Raw genomic sequence first — 18074 nt, 5'->3', positions numbered from 1 at the left:
ATATATTCAAAAATATATAGAATTACCTATTAACGACGTTATGTATCCTTTACATAAATAATTTCGTTCAAATTTGAACTTAATATTTCTATAAAATATAATTTGTGTTCATAATTTTTAGATTTTATTGTTACAGTAAGAAATACTTAAGAAGAATCTTGTATTAAATCATCAAAAATTACATATAAATCAAACAATTATTACAAAGTCTTAACTACAAAATAATTTGCAATTTCAAAACTTGCTCATAAGAAATTGAAATGGCTTTCCGGTAGATTTTTTTTGTATGGATTGAAAAACATTTTAGTTAGTATAACAGGTGTTGACAGGGATGTATTGGTAAATAATGATTTGAGTATACGCCATATTTTCAAGGTCGGATTAAGAACCTATTGAGTATTGGGTCCCGAGGCTGAAATTGCATATGGGCGCTTTTGACAAAATATGCTTTACAAAGCCGCTCGCTACGCTCGCACAAAGTTACATCTTTCTAACTATTTCACAAATTAACAATTGCATTATAATTTATAAAATTACAAAATTAATAGGTATATGTAAATTATGTCTATAAAACTACTAATTGTAGTATAAGTAAATAAATTACATAAACAACATTTTATTGTTAAAATATTACATTAATACATTACAAAATATTCCAAATACTTTGGTTTTCTATGTTTTTTTTAATATTTTTTGATCGTGTATCATCTGCTGATCTGTGACGCACTAACACCGTGTTGACTTGAAAGAATTATCCCAAGGTGTATTTTACGGAAAGTATAAAGTGACGTTTAAGATAAAAATGCAGAAAATAAAGTACTTAACTGTGGTGTTATGGAGATGAATATTATATGACCGTAGGAAAAAACAATTTAATTACATTTTACAAAATAATAATAATAATATTATATTATGTAATAGTCATAATCATATAATGTTTTATAGTATTAACCAATTTATTATAATTTATAGCCAATCAATATGTGAAACCAAAATTTCCATACGCTACACCAATGGATTACCTAAAATTATTTCAAAAAACTAGTTTGTTTACCTCTAATCCGTAATTGTCATTTGTCAAATTTTTATAACTTGAGTTATATTTTTAAATTCTATTGATTTTTATCACCATCTCTCTCCCATTTTTGTGAAATTTGTCAAAAATCATAAACTACTTTTAATTAAACTTTCTATTTTTTTTATGTTAAATCTGAATTCCAGAGCTCTTTCCCCATTTTCAAGCACCCACTTCAAACTTTTTTATATGCAAATAATATGACAATAATTGATATAATTGAAATATTATTTGCATATAAAAAATATTATCAATATAAATTATAAACTTAATTTACATTTTATATCGAAAGTATGAAAACTAAAATATATGAAAAACAATTTACTCTGAATAAAAAAAAAATTAGAGAAATAATTTATTATTTAAAATAGTACCTAATACTATTAATTGTACCTATCATTCGATATGCAAAATATAATTTTCTGATATGTTTTGTCACTTTTTACAGATAAAATTTAATTATTAAATTGCATTATATATTTCCGGAAACTTTTAGAGGCCACTGCTCAAGCATGTCGACTACTCTAAATTTATGAATGTATTATAAAATTCAAAACTTCCCATCATTTTCAATGTTGTAGACATATAAAATTATCGATTTTATTGTTGCAATCAAGTTTAAACAAAATGATAATAGTAAAAATATTCTTTCTTATTGGATATTCATATTTAGTTCAATCAAAAAACGTTTATATGCATAACTTGCCTTTGGTAAAATATTATCGTGTTTCTTTTATTTTTAACATATTACTTATATTTTTTAATGCAATAACAACGATTATCAATGTTTATTTATGAAGATTCTAATAAAAATGTTTTGTTATCTATTCATATTATTACAGGGAGAATACCGTACGGTATTTGAGAAAGTATATGCATGTCAATCAACAAATTTAGTTCAATTTAATGTTTATTTTAATAAAAGAACATCAAATATAACTGAAATAAAAGGAAATTTCTCATTATCGATGCCTTTAGACGATAGTTTTATAGTAAGTTAATACATAATTATGATTCTAAATACCTCTAATACTTATTCGACTAGGTTCTTAAAAAGTATAAAATGGTGATATTTTATTTTTCTGAATTTCGTTGATCGATTTCACTAATTAATCACGGATTTATTGAATAGTAAACATTTTTATCGAAGCTATACATTTTATTACAATACCTATTTTTTCTTTCGAAATACAAAAATTGTTATAATACAGTTGAATAAAGTATCACGATAATTGAATATTTGTAGTCAATCATATTATTTATTTTTATTATTGAAATAAAAAATCACTTATATCGCACTCAATTTGAAAGTGTTATTATTTACTATCACCTTTACAGATAATATACTATTTTTTTATTAGATTGATATAAATGCTGCATCTTGGAGTTTAACTGGTGGTTGGAAACCAAATTCAATGGTTTATATATCAAAAAATGCATGTAATAGTTTTAAAAAGTTTGCAGGAAACGCGTGGTATTCAGTATTGAAGGCTTTTAACTTTGCTAAAACTACATGTCCACTTCCACCGGTAAAGTATTACAATATTTAATTCATTTTATGCTTACCATCGATAAAATAAACCTGAAAAACATTAAATCACTAAAATAATATTTAGAACCACCTAACACAAAATTATTAATCTTTCTTCTTAAAACTTATGACAATGGTATTTATTACTTTTTGTAACTATTTTATATCAATGGCTTTTAATTTGCACTTCAGTATTTCGTAGGCCCAATAAAACCACGTCATTCAGAAGGTTATTGTATAATAAACGTGATAAATTTGAATTAAATGTTTGTTTATTACCGTATAGTATTGTACACATCTATATGGTTTTAAATAGTAATGTTGATCTTAACTATGCATTGATTATGCTTTTAACTATTTATATCTAATATTTGTGTAATTACCAATGCACTCCAATAATACATAAATCCTTGTGATTAGATACTTTAACATCAATAATTGTGTATTTTTATTTTTCAGGGTACATACATTACATCAGGGATCGATTTGAAGAACTTAGAAGATCATAACTTTCCCAAGGTGTATTTTTATGGAAAATATAAAGTAACATTTAAGCTAAAAAATGTAAAAGATGAAGCAGTTTTTTGTTGCATATTGGAGTTGAGTCTTATACGGCCATGGGAAAAACCAATTTGAATTAATTCTACAAAATAATAATATATTACATTATTTTAATAATTATAATGTTTTTAGTGTTTCTACTTATGTATTTTAATTTATAATCTGATAATTTCTAAATTGAAATAAATGTATGGAAGTTTAATTTAAAAATATTCATTATTCACTTAAGCATCAACCTAGGCACAATGTCGAATAAATTGATGTTTTAGAATATGTATTAAATTAAATACATATTTTTTTATGTAATATAAAGTCGTGAGAGCATTCATTCATTAATGATACTCAGGCTTGAATTTTATTTATATCTATACCAATACAGGGTGATTTTTTTTATCAAACAACACTCGTTATTTCAAAAGTTTTGATTTTTTTCAAAATTTTTAGTTTCATATTTTTTTTTATAAATATTTAACATTTAAATTGTTTTCACTCTTATATTTAATAGTGAAATCACTATAAACGTTTGATTTTTAAATGGTAACCTATGAAAATGACATAAAATATTAGGATTATTTTTTTTATGAACTTTAACGTTAAAATGATTATTTTACATTTTTCTGTAAGCTAGTTGTAGCTGGTCAAAGTTGGGTGGTTTGAGGTTTTCAGATGTTCGTCCTACAGGCTATTTATTACGGCTGTGTGAACTCAGTTATTACTTGCAAAGACCAGTATTTCAAGTAATAAATCGTTATTGTACGACCCAAGGTACTAATTTCTTTGTACTTTCTGGCTGCTACTGCCTACAAGACGAATACGGAGTACGGACTATGGTCTGTCGTGGACTATGGTATCCCTTATATCATAAATTATAATTAATCATATGCTTGGATCATATACAATGGATAGAGTTATAAGCATTAGACGTGTCAACAACATAAACGAAGGCTAAATAACTAAATCGTAAATTATATGCGTTTATATTATATTATTTTATTTAGCATTGAATAAAATATTAATTGATATATAGGTAATAATAAGAGATGTTAGTATTTTAAAACTAAGTTAAGAAAATAATTGTGTAACAATATAACAGAAAGTTAGTATATCCATTTTTAAGCATATTGTACCTAATTATAATAATACAATAATAATACAACAAGTTTAATTTTATGCATTATCAATTAGATGTCTAGGCTAAACATAAAATCAACAATATAATATAATTAATAAATAAGGATAAGGTGATGACCAAAGAGAGTCGGTAAACGGACAGTTTGTACTATCTGTTGTTTAAGTTGCATATCGCTGACACTTTGTACGATGATAAAAATTTGATAGAAATCGATCGCGGACACTTTGTACGGTGATAATAAATTGGTATAATACGATCGCAGGCGTTTTGTACGGTATGTAAATGGTGGTGTTTTTATTTTGCATATTTTGGATAAAATGCTTATTATTGCATTTATTGAATAAAATGAATATTATTGCAAAAAACGCATGTTTAGTATATTTCGTAATTAATATTTATAATTTAATACTAATATTACGTATTTAATTCTAGCCCCGCTGATTAAAGTATAAAACTTGGTTTTTTTGTCAAACATAAATTTTCAAATTTTTCAAACATAAAATTAAAAATATTTCCACTATTGAATGTGAATTATAAATTTTATTTCTAAATTATAATTATAATAATAATCTTAATAATATTAAGACAAACAGCCAATCACTGATGTATTTCAATAAATAAAATTTTTTTTTGTAACTATATTTTTGTGTTTATCTTATAACAATTTGTATATTTTGGTAAATAAAATGCATATTTTACAATTTGATATTGCATACAAATCCTAGCCCTGATTGGCCTGATTATTATTATTATTATTTATGTATGTTAACATTGTTAACTACCTGTTATTTGTAATAACAAATTATGTCTAACATTTTATATCTCAACATTTTTTTTTACCTGTAATAGTACAAACTGTCCGCCATATACATTTTATTACTTTCTGAAATAGTACAAACTGTCCGCCATGTACATTTTATTACTTTCTGAAATAGTACAAACTGTCCGTGGTTTTCATTTTTTCCGGGTGACCGTACAAAGTGTCCTACAACCTGTGTTCCAGTCAATTTGATTTAAGGGGGATTTGATTTCGTCATAATTTGCTCTCTTAAAATTTATAGACGTATGATCATTACTGAGCTATGGACAAGTGGACAACTATTTTGAAGAGGATACGTAATTGATAGAATTGGGTGATATTTGTCACACGGCACGAGATAATCGGAGGCTGTTTGTACATTTAAACTACAACTGGCAAACACAAGATCAAGCAAAGCGTCATTTTGGTTTTTAATTTCATTATTTTGAGTGAAATTTAAGAAAGTGTATTGGTGATTTCATTTGATGTTCCACTAATTATTCCATTTTTATCAATAACCCCACGTCACACCTGGCAAATTGAAATCACCACACATAATCCCTAAATCATATTTATGAGCCTGCAATACACTGTCAATTGTGGTAACATGATTATCATATACATCCACACTAACAGATGGAGGTATATAAACCCCAGCTATCAGTACGCTAAAATTATCTGGTAATATAAGTTTTACAAAAGTTTGTTCAACTTTATTATTAAGTGGATAAACGTTTAAAGGTTTCAGTGACTTTTTTACTGCAACTAGTATGCCGCCTTCTCGTGAATTGGTACTTGTACTTCTGTTTCTATCGTATCTAAAAACTAGGTAATCACTAGGGATTCTAAGAACTTAATATATCATTAGAAATCCAAGTTTCTGTAATAACATAAATATCATATTGAAGTCCTAAGATTTTATTTAAAATTGAAGATCTTTGTTCGAAGATCACGTACATTTTTAATGTAATACATTTTAAGATTCCAGTTCAAAATAATGTTATTTAGACTATTTTCATTATAATTTAAGAAATTTGTTTTAAAACTATTAAAATTAAATAAAAAATTATTAAAAGTTGATTTGGCAACCATGCAATTTTGACAATTTATTTTAAATTATAACAAACATGCAAACCTAGATTTTAAGTTATGTATCCTAGTGTATTCGACTCGGTTATATTCCTGTTGTTGGTTGATATGGTGAACATAGTTTTTTGAATTGAAGTGCACCACTCTTGGGATGCCTTTAAAATAACTAATAGTTAAGTTACTATGTACTTCTTGTGTCCTTAGTTCCAATGCTTTATGTGTAGCACGTAGAAGTTCCCTCTCCGTAATTGGTTTGTCTCTGACTACATGAACCCTAGCCCTAGTTTTTATACAGGATTTTATTTTCGAATGAAAATCCTTGATTATACTAGAAGCAGCATCTCTATTGCCATAGATAATCTTAATTGGACGGGCGATTAACTCTCCTCTTTTACCAAGATGAATAACCTTATTTTGATCATTAATTGATATAGAAAAATGTTCAAAAATTGAAGATAAAGAAGATCTATTATCTGCTATTCTCTGAGGTATTGACAAACATTGAGATTTTGGTACATCATAATAATAACATTAGATATACATGAAGTTGCTTTAGACTTTTCTGTAATCCAGTAATCATCGATGGTGAGTTGTTTATGGATGGCACATTGCAAAACAAGGATGCGTCGTATGCAACCCAATAAATTTGTTATACAGAGAAGTCATTCACTTTATAATAGTATTGAGTATTCGTAAATAATGACAAGAGGCGTTTAAGTCTCGGTGATTATGATGTGAGAGACGATATTATGCACTATATCAATATTTAGATAACGGAATGGAATGATACAGTCTGCTCACCTGTAAATCTTTACTTCAATGACCGGCATGTATAGTTAACAAAAGTCATATACCATATACTAATAGACGGTACATGGTAGTAGTTCCGGCGTCCACACGTGAGAGCGCAAATTGAAAACTTAACAAGTTTTCAGTTGTCAATAAATATTATCGAAATTAGGTACATCTGGACAAATTTAAAAAGATGCAAAGAATCTATAAAAGTAAAACCCCATGCAATACTATTAAAAAAATACCAAAAAAATAATTGTAAAAGTCTACTACAAATAAAGAGTTTCCAAAAAAAAAAAACAATTATTTTTTTATTTACTCAACCCCTATACTATACAACAAAGCGAGTTTCAGTATTTTTTTTTATTAAAAATAGGTACATCTGGGCAAATTTTTTTATAGGCATTTTAAATACTTACATACCCATTATCAGAAATAAATTTTCCAACAAATGTCCAACAAGTCCGAGTAGAAGTTGTTGGGACGATTTCGAAAAGTTGTTAGTACTTTGTAGTTCCAAGTTCACGTACGTTTTAACCTTATATTTTATTTAAGTTTTTTATTTTTTGAATGACAACAGACAGAGAGTTTTAATTTTACATTCTAAACCAGAATAATTTTCTGAGTATTTTGATACATACAAATCGAATTTAGGGCGAGTAGCTTATGAGTTTTACGTATTTAAAGTTTAGACATGCGGAGTGGAGTGGTACGGGGTTCCCCCGCAAAATGTTTGTCCACTACTCCGCTTGTCTAAACTTTACTAACTCTATGTTGTCATTCAAAAAAGTAAAAAACTTAAAAAAACTATGAGGATAAAAAATATTTAAAAATATAATTTTTTAATAAAAACGTATTTTTTTTAACAACTTGAAACTATGTAAAAAAATGTTTTCAAAAACATGAATACTTTTTTAAATAATGAGTGGTTCATGATAAAAGAATCACCCTGTATACTAAAAATGGCACGTATACCACTGTCCATCGATAAATTCTCCACTGCTGTACCACCACTACAACTCATGCAGCGCTATCTGTAAATACGGGAGGTTTTTTTCCGAACCCTGTATATGTATATAATTTAAGAAGTATTATTAATATGTATGAATAAATGAATTATTATAAAAAGTAAATAATATTAAGTTAATTATTTAAGGTGAAACAAATGGTACTCGCATGGTATAGTGTCCTATTAATCCCTCTCGGACAAATTTAGAACCAATTTTCATTATTGTTTTCATATTTGACTTAAAGAGGAATTCCAATATTTGTTTTATTTAGTAAATATACATGTGTTTAATTTTACATACACATTTTTAAAGTATTATGAATTATTATAACTCATACAATTATTGTAACTGATGCATTTGTATATTTAACTATCTAATAACTATGCAATTCATATTTTTTTTTTTTACACGCCGAAGCCTAAAAATACGTATTAATAAATATTTAAACTGCCATGTTCGAGCAGCCGTCTTAACTCATTACGTCTTATAATGGTCTTAATTTAAAAACATTATATTCGAAATAAGTAGCCAAAATAAGAAAAATTATTAGTATTTAACCATACTCTATATCCAATGAGAGAACTCGCCGATTCTGCACAACTCCTCGCGTTAACCTAGCTGCTACAAAATTGGTTCACATATGGCTGGGTGTCACTTAGGAATGAACAGAAAAACTTATTTAGGTTCTCTCGCTGGGACAGAGTGTAGTTAAATACTATACTATGTTGTGGTGTTTGTACATTTATGTTATTATCATGGTATTATGTACTCAGTGACAATAAATCTGAATATCAATCTATTTTGAATTTTACGCAGAAGGACATTTATGTGTAATTAAAATTTTATAGTAGTTGTAAAATATATCTAAAACTATTTATCCCAAATAAAAACAAAAATAATACAAATAATATTTAAAAAAATACGATATTTTATTATTCGAAACAATCGTAGTATGGATTATTAGAAATACGAAAATACAATTTCCGGAAAAGCTTTATTACTTTTATTTTTTAGATTAGATTTAATTACTAAATTGCATCAATATGACCGGAAAATTTTAGAGGCTACTATTCAAACGTTCCAACTGCTATAACGTTATGTTAACGTTTTATTATTGATACTGATCAAAACGTATATTATACTAATCGACTATTGCTGAAATAAAGTATTAATAAAAATGATAATATTAAAAATATTCGTTTTTATTGGATTTTATTATTTAGTTAAATCAAAAAACGTTTTTATGCATAACTTGCCTTTGGTAAGATTATATTCTATTGTAATTATTAACATATTATTTATATATTTTAATACAACAATAATGATTATTGATGTTTATTTATGAAGTTAAGTTTCTAATAATACATTTATTCAATTACCTTTTGTTACAGGGAGAATATCGTACAGTGTTTGAGAGATTATATTCTTGTCCATCGACAAATTTAATTCAATGGAATGCATATCTCAGTAAAAGAACATCAAATGTAACAGATGTAATAGGAAATATTACATTATTGACACCTTTTAACGATAGTCTTATAGTCAGTAAATATTTAATAATAAATCTAAAAATAATAGTAAATACATATTCAATTTGGTCATTAATATAGGTGTATTTAATGTATTTAAACTTAATTGATGAATGTCTCTAATCAAAAATATAACTATCGGATAGAAAAAATTTTCGTTGACACTATATTTTAAAGAACAATACTCTTTTTTCTATCAAAATACATTAAACAATACAAAAATAATTATCGTGAAATTAATCAAAGTTACTATATACTCTGATAATTGAAGATTTAGTCACTTATATTATTCTTATACTATTTAAATTAATAATTGGGAAGGAAAAAAATTTTGTTTGTACTTGGTTTGTAATTGTTCTTGTTTCATATAACCTTAAAAAATATACTACTTTTTTAATAGCTTGATGTAAACGCTGCATCTTGGAGTATAACTGGTGGTTGGAAACCAAATTCAATGGTTTATGTATCAAAAAATGCATGTAGTAATTTGAAAAAGGTTACAGGAAACGCTTGGTATTCAGTAATTAAGGCCTTTAACATTCCTAGAACTAGCTGTCCAATTCCTTCGGTAATGTATTACGGAAATTAATTAATTGTACGTTTATTATCGATTAAATTAACTTAGCAAGTAAACCACGCCATTAAGAAAGTCACGATAAAATATTTTACGTAATAAAATTAAAGTAAACGATTGTTTTATGTCGTATGCTATTTTAAATTGATCTTACCTATCCTTTTGATTATGTATATGCTTTTAACGATTTGTTTTATAAAATTATGTAATTTCCTGAACTATATATATAATTATACTCAGATAGTGAAAGCGTACTGCTGTTTTTATTAGTTATATTTTGTAATAGAAGGGCATCTGCAATTTTTAATTTGTATGTTATTTCATTATATTTTTGAAACAATTTTTTCTTGTAATTGTACACCAAAAATAGAACTAACTATTGTTATTGGATCATAATAGTTATCAAAATTGTAGTTAGCACATATGTATACATTTTAATATCAATAATTATGTATTTGTATCAATTAATATTTAATTTTTTAGGGTACATACGTAACATCAGGGATGGATTTTAAGGAATTTGAAGGTCATAACTTTCCAAAGGTGTATTTTTATGGAAAATATAAAGTGACTTTTAAGATAAAAAATGTAGAAAATGAAGTTTTTTGTTGTGCTATAATTGAGTTGACTCTTATACGTCCATGGGAAAAACCAATTTGATTACATTTTACAAATTAATATTTTATAATGTATTTTCATAATGTTGTTTAGTATTTTAATTAATAAGTGTTTACAATACAAATTGTTATTATCTTATTTACTAAATAACCTTATTAATATCAATTTTCATTTTAAACGAATAAACGAAGACATTTAATTTCAACTTTTAAATAAGCCTACCATTTTAAACCTACCTTAAACATAAGAGTTACAATGTTTTTTATATATATATATAAATATATAATAAAGTATTATTTATTGGATATTTAATTTTGTATAGTAGGTTATTAGTATGTAATTTATTGTAATTTTACACTATTTATTGCCATACATTTATTTACCAACGTTGTTATACTAAAATATATTAGTTTGTGAAATATTAGGTATGCCTTATAATACTATTGATATAATGCAGGCAGATTCTTCGGTTTTGATATACTACCCACTATTTGTGTCAATATTCTAAATTCCCTCATTAAATTTTACAAACATTTATGGTACTTACTATATTATCTAACTTATTTTTACCTCATATACTGTATCGGTATAATTTTAATATCACTTTTTTAATAATATAGTAAACTTATGTATTGTACATAGGTACATGATAATTTAATTTAGTTTTTACTATAAATATAGGTTTATAGTTACTATACAGATACTATTTCATGCATTTTTGTATGTATTGCAGCCTTGTAGGAAGTGTTTGTTAAAACAGTAATCATAACTTATAATTAAAATCACCATTCCGCGGGTATTTGAACATGTTTGAGACCGGTGATCATTTTTAAAGTCCACCCTCTCATCACCTATTTTTAATTTAGTTTTTCAAAATTTAAAAAGGGATTTTTATTTAAATTGCATTCCGTTTTCAGTTTAAATACCTAATTTATGATTATGCGATACAATGTAGCTCATATAACGCTTAGAGAGTAGACATTATAAATAATATAATAATATAAGTTTTAGATTGTGATCAAGCAAACATAAAAATAAAAAATATATATTTGATTAGAACCATGTAAGTATAAAAATAAAATAACAATAATAAATTACCATACGCTGAAATTCGGTGTGAAAGAAAGAATCAAAAAATAGGAAGGTAGGACAGTAATATTAGGACCTAACCCAGGTAGGACTATAATATTATCTAAATACCTATAGTTGTTTTCACATTCAAAATTACATTACTAACGTTACTAATAATTCTGTCTCGTTCTACTACCTCTATTTTTAAAATATCAATATATTTTAAGCTCGTCCTCCATTAAAGTAGTCATCCAGTCTATTCCCGGGCCGATATCGTTAGGGTCCTTGTAAGACGCGACGAGCAGTGCCGTCACTCTTACACGACCGTTTCAATCATTATTAATACATATTTTTGAGCCTCTGTCTGTTACAAAAAAAAGTAATGAAATAAATAGATAGTTATATATAAGCGTATCAAAGTTATAATAATTCTTTATATTGTTGCACACATATTATATTCAATAGATAAAACAAAATATATTGCGATAACGATCTTTATTTGATATTGTTACGTTACACTACACATCTACACAATGACAATCAAATAAGTCAATGCAATTAGTTAAAACTGATAACTTATCAGCAATAACTATAGTACTAGTAGTTATGTCCATCAGTATTTCGCTTATTTACGTTCAATTCTATAATAATTGAAACCAGAAACTAAATAAATTAAACAAAATACTATAGGAAAAAATGTTGTAGAAGAAAAATTACTTCGACTGGAAATCGCTGTTCCTATATTTTCGTCTAGAGCTGTTAAATCAGAATCTCGTTAATAGCGTCACTCCCCATACACTTAAAGTAAAAAATGAAAACAATAATGGAAATTGGTTCGAAGGTAATGTAATAGGGGCTTAGTTGACGGGACACTATCATGCGAGTAATATTTATTTTTCCGTGTTCCTTACCTAAACTAATTTCTAACTTACAAATAGCATTTACTTGCTATGATAATTCATTTATTTATACATAATAATATGACCTTTAAATTATTCAGTTCATTTATAATACAATTTCTCAAATCATTTATGTATAATATGTATATATTTATTTTTTTAATTTCGAAACTTCAAAATATAATTCTATACAGTTTAAAGTTAATAATATGTTAATGCATCTGATTAAATAATGTTTCCTAACTATGAATAGATTTTAAAATAAATATTGTTATCCTATCTATCGTCCAATTTTCCCAAAAGGGTTATGCTATGACTCAAAAGTTGGTACATTATTATTTATTTGACAGGCCAAATAAGATTGATACATCCGTAGGCTCATGTATAGGAAGGACCATTATCGTTGTAAAATCAAAATTTTATTAAATTGTGATCGATACTTTTTATAGTGAAAACGTTTCGTTTATAGATAAACTAATGAAAAACAATTTTAATACAATATCATGATTGTGTGAAAAAAAAGTGAGATACCAAAATGTTACCTTTTTAAAATAATATAATTTAATAGTTTGAACAAATATAATTTCTTTTGAATTTAAATACCCACGAGGATTGTATATTCGACATATTGTTTTGTATGTTGGACATATAATATATTGTCAAACTACATTCAACAATGTTTAAACAAGATACAATATCATAGAGAAATATAGAATATTTTCAATACACCATGTAATTAAAACATTGTAATATTATATTGTTAAGCCGTAATAAATGCCAGTGAACTGGAGTGCAGTGAACTCGATAAATAAACCTATGCTTAGTGGCGTATTTATTTATGTTGCACTGTACTATAGGCACGTTCCTACTGTAGCAAATTTTTTAAGGTTATACTTATACATAATTTCTAAATTTTATAAATTTAATACCCAAATCACATATTTAATTTCTTTCAAATAGTTGAGTTGGCTTTGATATTGCAAAAAGTGTACTTAAATGATCTAGCAAACACCCTTTCGTCAGCATTTGTACATTTTCAGTCATATTTATTAAATAGTGATATTAACATAGATAATTTAACTCCAATCGCACTATGCAAGTATTTGAGAAAAAATCTTAATATTTTCGAGTATAATACCAATGTTTAATTGTATTACAGTGATTGTTTATATGTGTAAAGCGCGTAAAAAATGATCTAAGGTCCACTCAAACTGATGAAAAATTAAACAATTTTGCATTACTTTCGATAGAGAATGACATGTTAAAATAATATTTAATTGCGAAGATTTAATGGACACATTTTCTGCAACCAAATATGGACTTAAACCAATATATTTTATTTTGTTTTATTTAAATTCATTAATTATTATTTAAAAGCTTGAAGAATGTATTTTGTCTTTTATTACTAATAAAATGGATTAACTGTTAAGAAATTATATTTTAGTATTTAAATGAAATTTGCTATGCATAATTACCTAATTTATATAGCTAATTAAAATATGATAATTCAGTTAGTGCAGTATAATATAGTATATTACTATTATATTATTATTTAATATTTTATTTATTTAAGGCGGCAATTTTCCACAGACCTACACGCGGGAAACATGCAAATACGCCCATGCCTATGTTAAGTTAAATTGTCATGATAGTTTTTATATTTTTATAAGTACTTAAGTGTCTATAGTCCATTCAAATCATTTAAAAATTTCAAATTATTTAAATACAGCACAAAATGATATCAAGTTGGTTAAATACAAAACTTAAAGCATCAAACTGAATTATATAGTTAATAAGATACTGAAAATAGAATTATAGATGATGTTTGTGTAATTATGATATTATAGTATTGTGTATTTAGTGACAATAAATCTCCATAAAAACTTAATTTGAATTTTACAGAAGGACAATTGAAAGTATGAACATTTATCTATAATTAAATATTAATTTATGTATATACTTCATACAGTAGTTAAAAAATGTATATAAAACCATTTATCCTAAATAAAAAAAATATAATAGAAATTATTTCTATACCTAAAAATAATGTTGAAAAATATATGATATTTTATTCGGAATGATCGTTGTATGGATTGTATTATTTGAAGTATAAAATATAATTTCCGGAAAAATGTTGTCACATTTTTTAGATAAAATTGAATTATTATATTATATTAATATATCCGGAAACTTTTAGAGGCTACTACAGCTCTACTGCTCTAGCATGTAAGCTGCTATGTATTTTATAATTCAAAGCTATCGATCATTCATATTGTAGTAATCTTATATATTACTCGCCTAAATTGTTAAAATAAAATATTAATAAAAATGATAATAGTAAAAATATTCATTCTTATTGGATTTTCTAGTTTGGTTAAATCAAAAATCATTTATATGCATAACTTGCCTTTGGTAAAATAATATCCTATTACAATCATATTACAATTTTAACATTTAGGTAACTTATATTTTTTAATACTACAATAATGATTATTAATGTTTATTTATGATTTTCTAATAAAAATGTTTTGTAATTTATTCTTATTATTACAGGGAGAATACCGTACGGTATTTGAGAAAGTATATTCATGTCAATCGTCAAATTTAATTCAATTTAATGTTTATTTTAATAAAAGAAATATAACTGAAGTAAAAGGAAATTTCTACGCTGACGATAGTGTTCTCTATTCAAGCTCCAGTGACGTCAACATTGTTACTGAAAATATACAGATCTACTTAAACAAAATAAAGTGATGGACGAAAAAATGGAAAATTATCTTGAACCCCTTAAAAAGTACAGCAGTATTATTCGCACTTTGTTTCCCCAAAACCCTAACCACTCTAGAACTTAATGGTGACAACATATCCTGGTCTACAACAATAAAATATCTAGGCGTTACCATAGATAAAAAATTAACTTGGAACCCGCACATTTCTTCGAAATTACAACAAGGTTACCAACGACTTAAAATTCTTTATCCCTTAATAAACCGTCAAACCGCCTTAAGTTGGAACTTTTCTCTGCTTCTTTACAAACAAATTCTAAGACCATTAGTACTATATGCTGCCCTTACCTGGGGAAGCTGTGCCAAAAACCACATAAATAAAATTCAAGTATTCCAATCTAAAATATTACGCACAATATCCAACGCACCTTGGTTTGTCAGAAATGAAGCACTCCACACTGACTTCAGACTCCCAACAATTAAAGACTACATACAAAATCTCATGATCAACTTCTTTAGTCAACTTAAAAATTCAAAAAGCGCGAAATATTTTAAACTCAGTGATAAGCCTACCCTCTTCGACGACTTAAGCGTGGACGTCCTCATGATGCCCTATCTCAACACTAGTAATTTTACTTATATAATTTATTTTATTCTTATAGTTATGTCTCAATCCAATTTTTTTTTTATTATATAAATATTATATACTCATGATGTAAATAATTTGTAAATAATTATGCTTTATCAATTATAAAACAGCTAATTTGTTAATTAATAATTATCAATAAGTTGGATGACTATGTCAGGAACACTTTATAATAATAAAAAAAAAAATATGGAAATTTCTCAGTACCGATACCTTTTGACGATAGTTTTACAGTAAGTAATTATATGTATAAATAATTTTAACAATTATTTATCTAATTATTAAAATATTTTATTTATCTAATATAATTGACCGTTGATGGTAATTAATCATAAAATAATCGACTACAGCAAAACATCAACACAATACAATGTAAAACGATATTTACTTTTACCGCAAAATACATATTAAGTATTACAGTTGACTAAATTATCACGATGATTAAATAGTTGTAGTCATTAATATTATTTGATTTAATAACTGAGGTGTAAAAAAATAATAATTCCAACTTGATTATTAATTTTAATCTTTAGTATAAACTTAATAATTAATATACTATTTTTCTTAAAGTTTGATATAAACGCTGCATCTTGGAGTTTAACTGGTGGTTGGAAACCAATTTCGATTGTTTATGTATCAAAAAAAGCTTGTAGTAGTTTGAAAATGTTCGCAGGAAATGCGTGGTATTCAGTAATAAAGGCTTTTAACATTCCTAGAACTAGTTGTCCAATTCCTTCGGTAATGTATTAAAAATTTAAATCATCCTTATAAAACTTATTATACACAATTAAAAAAAAAAACCATTTCATTAAAGGCATATCTAACCTTCTGTATAATATGGTAGGCCTGGAGAGAACCACATCAATAAAACTGTCACTGTACAATTATTTGTGATAAAGTTACTTAAATGATTGTTTAATATCGTATGCTATTATATATATTTATACGATTGAAAGCATAGTAATACTGATATTACCTATCCATTTTTTATGTTTATGTTTTTAACGATTTATAGTATAATATCTGTGTAATTGCCTGAATTTTATAAAGAATTATGCTCAGATAGTGAAGGCGTACTACTTGTTTTTATTAGTTTTATTTTGTAATATAACGGGCCCTTACAAAGGGCATCTACAAATTGTAGGTAATTTGTATTTTGTTTAATTTTATTTTTGAAACATTTGTTCTTCAAAATGCACTAAATTATAGTACTAACTCTTTTTATTGGAATGCAATGGTTATCAAAGTAGTAAATTTTACACCTGTGTATGCCTTTTAACATAAATAATTATATATTAATATTAATTAATCTTTAATTTTTCTGGGTTCATATATAACATCAGGTTTAGATTTGAAAAAATTAGAAAAACATAATTTTCCCAAGATGTACTTTTATGGAAAATATAAAATGGCATTAAAGATAAGAAATGAAGAAAATAAGTAATTTTTTGCAGCATAATGGAGTTGACTCTTATACGGCCATGAGAAAAACCATTTTTAATTAATTCTACATAATATTAAAATATATTTTAATAGTTATAATGTTTTTACTTAAGTATTTTAATTTATTATCGAAAATTGATTGTCTTATGCAATAAATATTTTTGTTTTCTTATTCACTACAGCAGAAGTAATTAAATATTATAATTTATATAAAATAAATTAAGTCTAACAAATTATAATTATTAATTGATGGATTTATGAGTGCAGATAACATACCTAGAGAGTAGATATTAAATTTCGGTCTTTAATTTTTTAATCGGCAGTCAAATCCAATGTTTCAACATCCTTTTGGCTTCCCGATTTTATCAGTGAAAAGTACAATGAATGGCTACTATAAACTTAAACTAACTATGTTGAAACTCCATTGTGGATGCTACATAGTCCTCGATTTTCAATGATTATTGTCCCTGACACGAAGATAAACCATTATTAATCGCTCCTAAGCCAAGATATTCAAGGAGTATAGGATTTTTGTGGGGGTCTTCAAATTATAAAGTCTTCCGTACCAATATTTTGAAG

At 25.9% G+C, this 18074-nt stretch overlaps 3 protein-coding genes across 3 annotated transcripts; all 3 read left to right on the top strand.

The window, feature by feature from the left end:
• The first annotated feature begins 1702 nt into the window (after positions 1 to 1702).
• On the top strand, positions 1703 to 3242 carry LOC132927461 (uncharacterized). Its single transcript, XM_060992001.1, has 4 exons — positions 1703 to 1786; positions 1918 to 2067; positions 2437 to 2604; positions 3066 to 3242. The coding sequence occupies exons 1-4, from the start codon at positions 1703 to 1705 to the stop codon at positions 3240 to 3242; spliced, it is 579 nt and encodes a 192-aa protein (XP_060847984.1).
• Positions 3243 to 9163: 5921 nt separating this feature from the next.
• On the top strand, positions 9164 to 10752 carry LOC132923935 (uncharacterized). Its single transcript, XM_060987948.1, has 4 exons — positions 9164 to 9250; positions 9381 to 9530; positions 9919 to 10086; positions 10576 to 10752. The coding sequence occupies exons 1-4, from the start codon at positions 9167 to 9169 to the stop codon at positions 10750 to 10752; spliced, it is 579 nt and encodes a 192-aa protein (XP_060843931.1). The 5' UTR covers positions 9164 to 9166.
• Positions 10753 to 15008: 4256 nt separating this feature from the next.
• Positions 15009 to 17496, top strand: LOC132925199 (uncharacterized). The gene is made up of 4 exons (XM_060989612.1): positions 15009 to 15092; positions 15234 to 15392; positions 16623 to 16786; positions 17373 to 17496. Exons 1-4 carry the CDS (start codon positions 15009 to 15011, stop codon positions 17494 to 17496), a joined length of 531 nt encoding a protein of 176 aa, XP_060845595.1.
• The last annotated feature ends 578 nt before the right edge of the window (positions 17497 to 18074 follow it).

This window comes from Rhopalosiphum padi, chromosome 3, assembly GCF_020882245.1.
Source record: "Rhopalosiphum padi isolate XX-2018 chromosome 3, ASM2088224v1, whole genome shotgun sequence".
In the NCBI taxonomy this organism is placed as follows: domain Eukaryota; kingdom Metazoa; phylum Arthropoda; class Insecta; order Hemiptera; family Aphididae; genus Rhopalosiphum; species Rhopalosiphum padi.
Note: the sequence above shows the minus strand (reverse complement) of the source record. Positions and strands in the feature narration are given on the sequence as shown.

Bases quoted from the DNA above. Each gene is read 5' to 3' on its own strand.
- LOC132925199 (XM_060989612.1), top strand. From the start codon at position 15,009: ATGATAATAGTAAAAATATTCATTCTTATTGGATTTTCTAGTTTGGTT. The intron at 15,093-15,233 runs GTAAAATAATAT...TTATTATTACAG, and splicing joins ATATGCATAACTTGCCTTTG to GGAGAATACCGTACGGTATT. The intron at 16,787-17,372 runs TTCGGTAATGTA...ATCTTTAATTTT, and splicing joins AGAACTAGTTGTCCAATTCC to TCTGGGTTCATATATAACAT.
- LOC132923935 (XM_060987948.1), top strand. From the start codon at position 9,167: ATGATAATATTAAAAATATTCGTTTTTATTGGATTTTATTATTTAGTT. The intron at 9,251-9,380 runs GTAAGATTATAT...CTTTTGTTACAG, and splicing joins TTATGCATAACTTGCCTTTG to GGAGAATATCGTACAGTGTT. The intron at 9,531-9,918 runs GTCAGTAAATAT...CTTTTTTAATAG, and splicing joins CTTTTAACGATAGTCTTATA to CTTGATGTAAACGCTGCATC.
- LOC132927461 (XM_060992001.1), top strand. From the start codon at position 1,703: ATGATAATAGTAAAAATATTCTTTCTTATTGGATATTCATATTTAGTT. The intron at 2,068-2,436 runs GTAAGTTAATAC...TTTTTTTATTAG, and splicing joins CTTTAGACGATAGTTTTATA to ATTGATATAAATGCTGCATC. The intron at 2,605-3,065 runs GTAAAGTATTAC...TTTATTTTTCAG, and splicing joins CTACATGTCCACTTCCACCG to GGTACATACATTACATCAGG.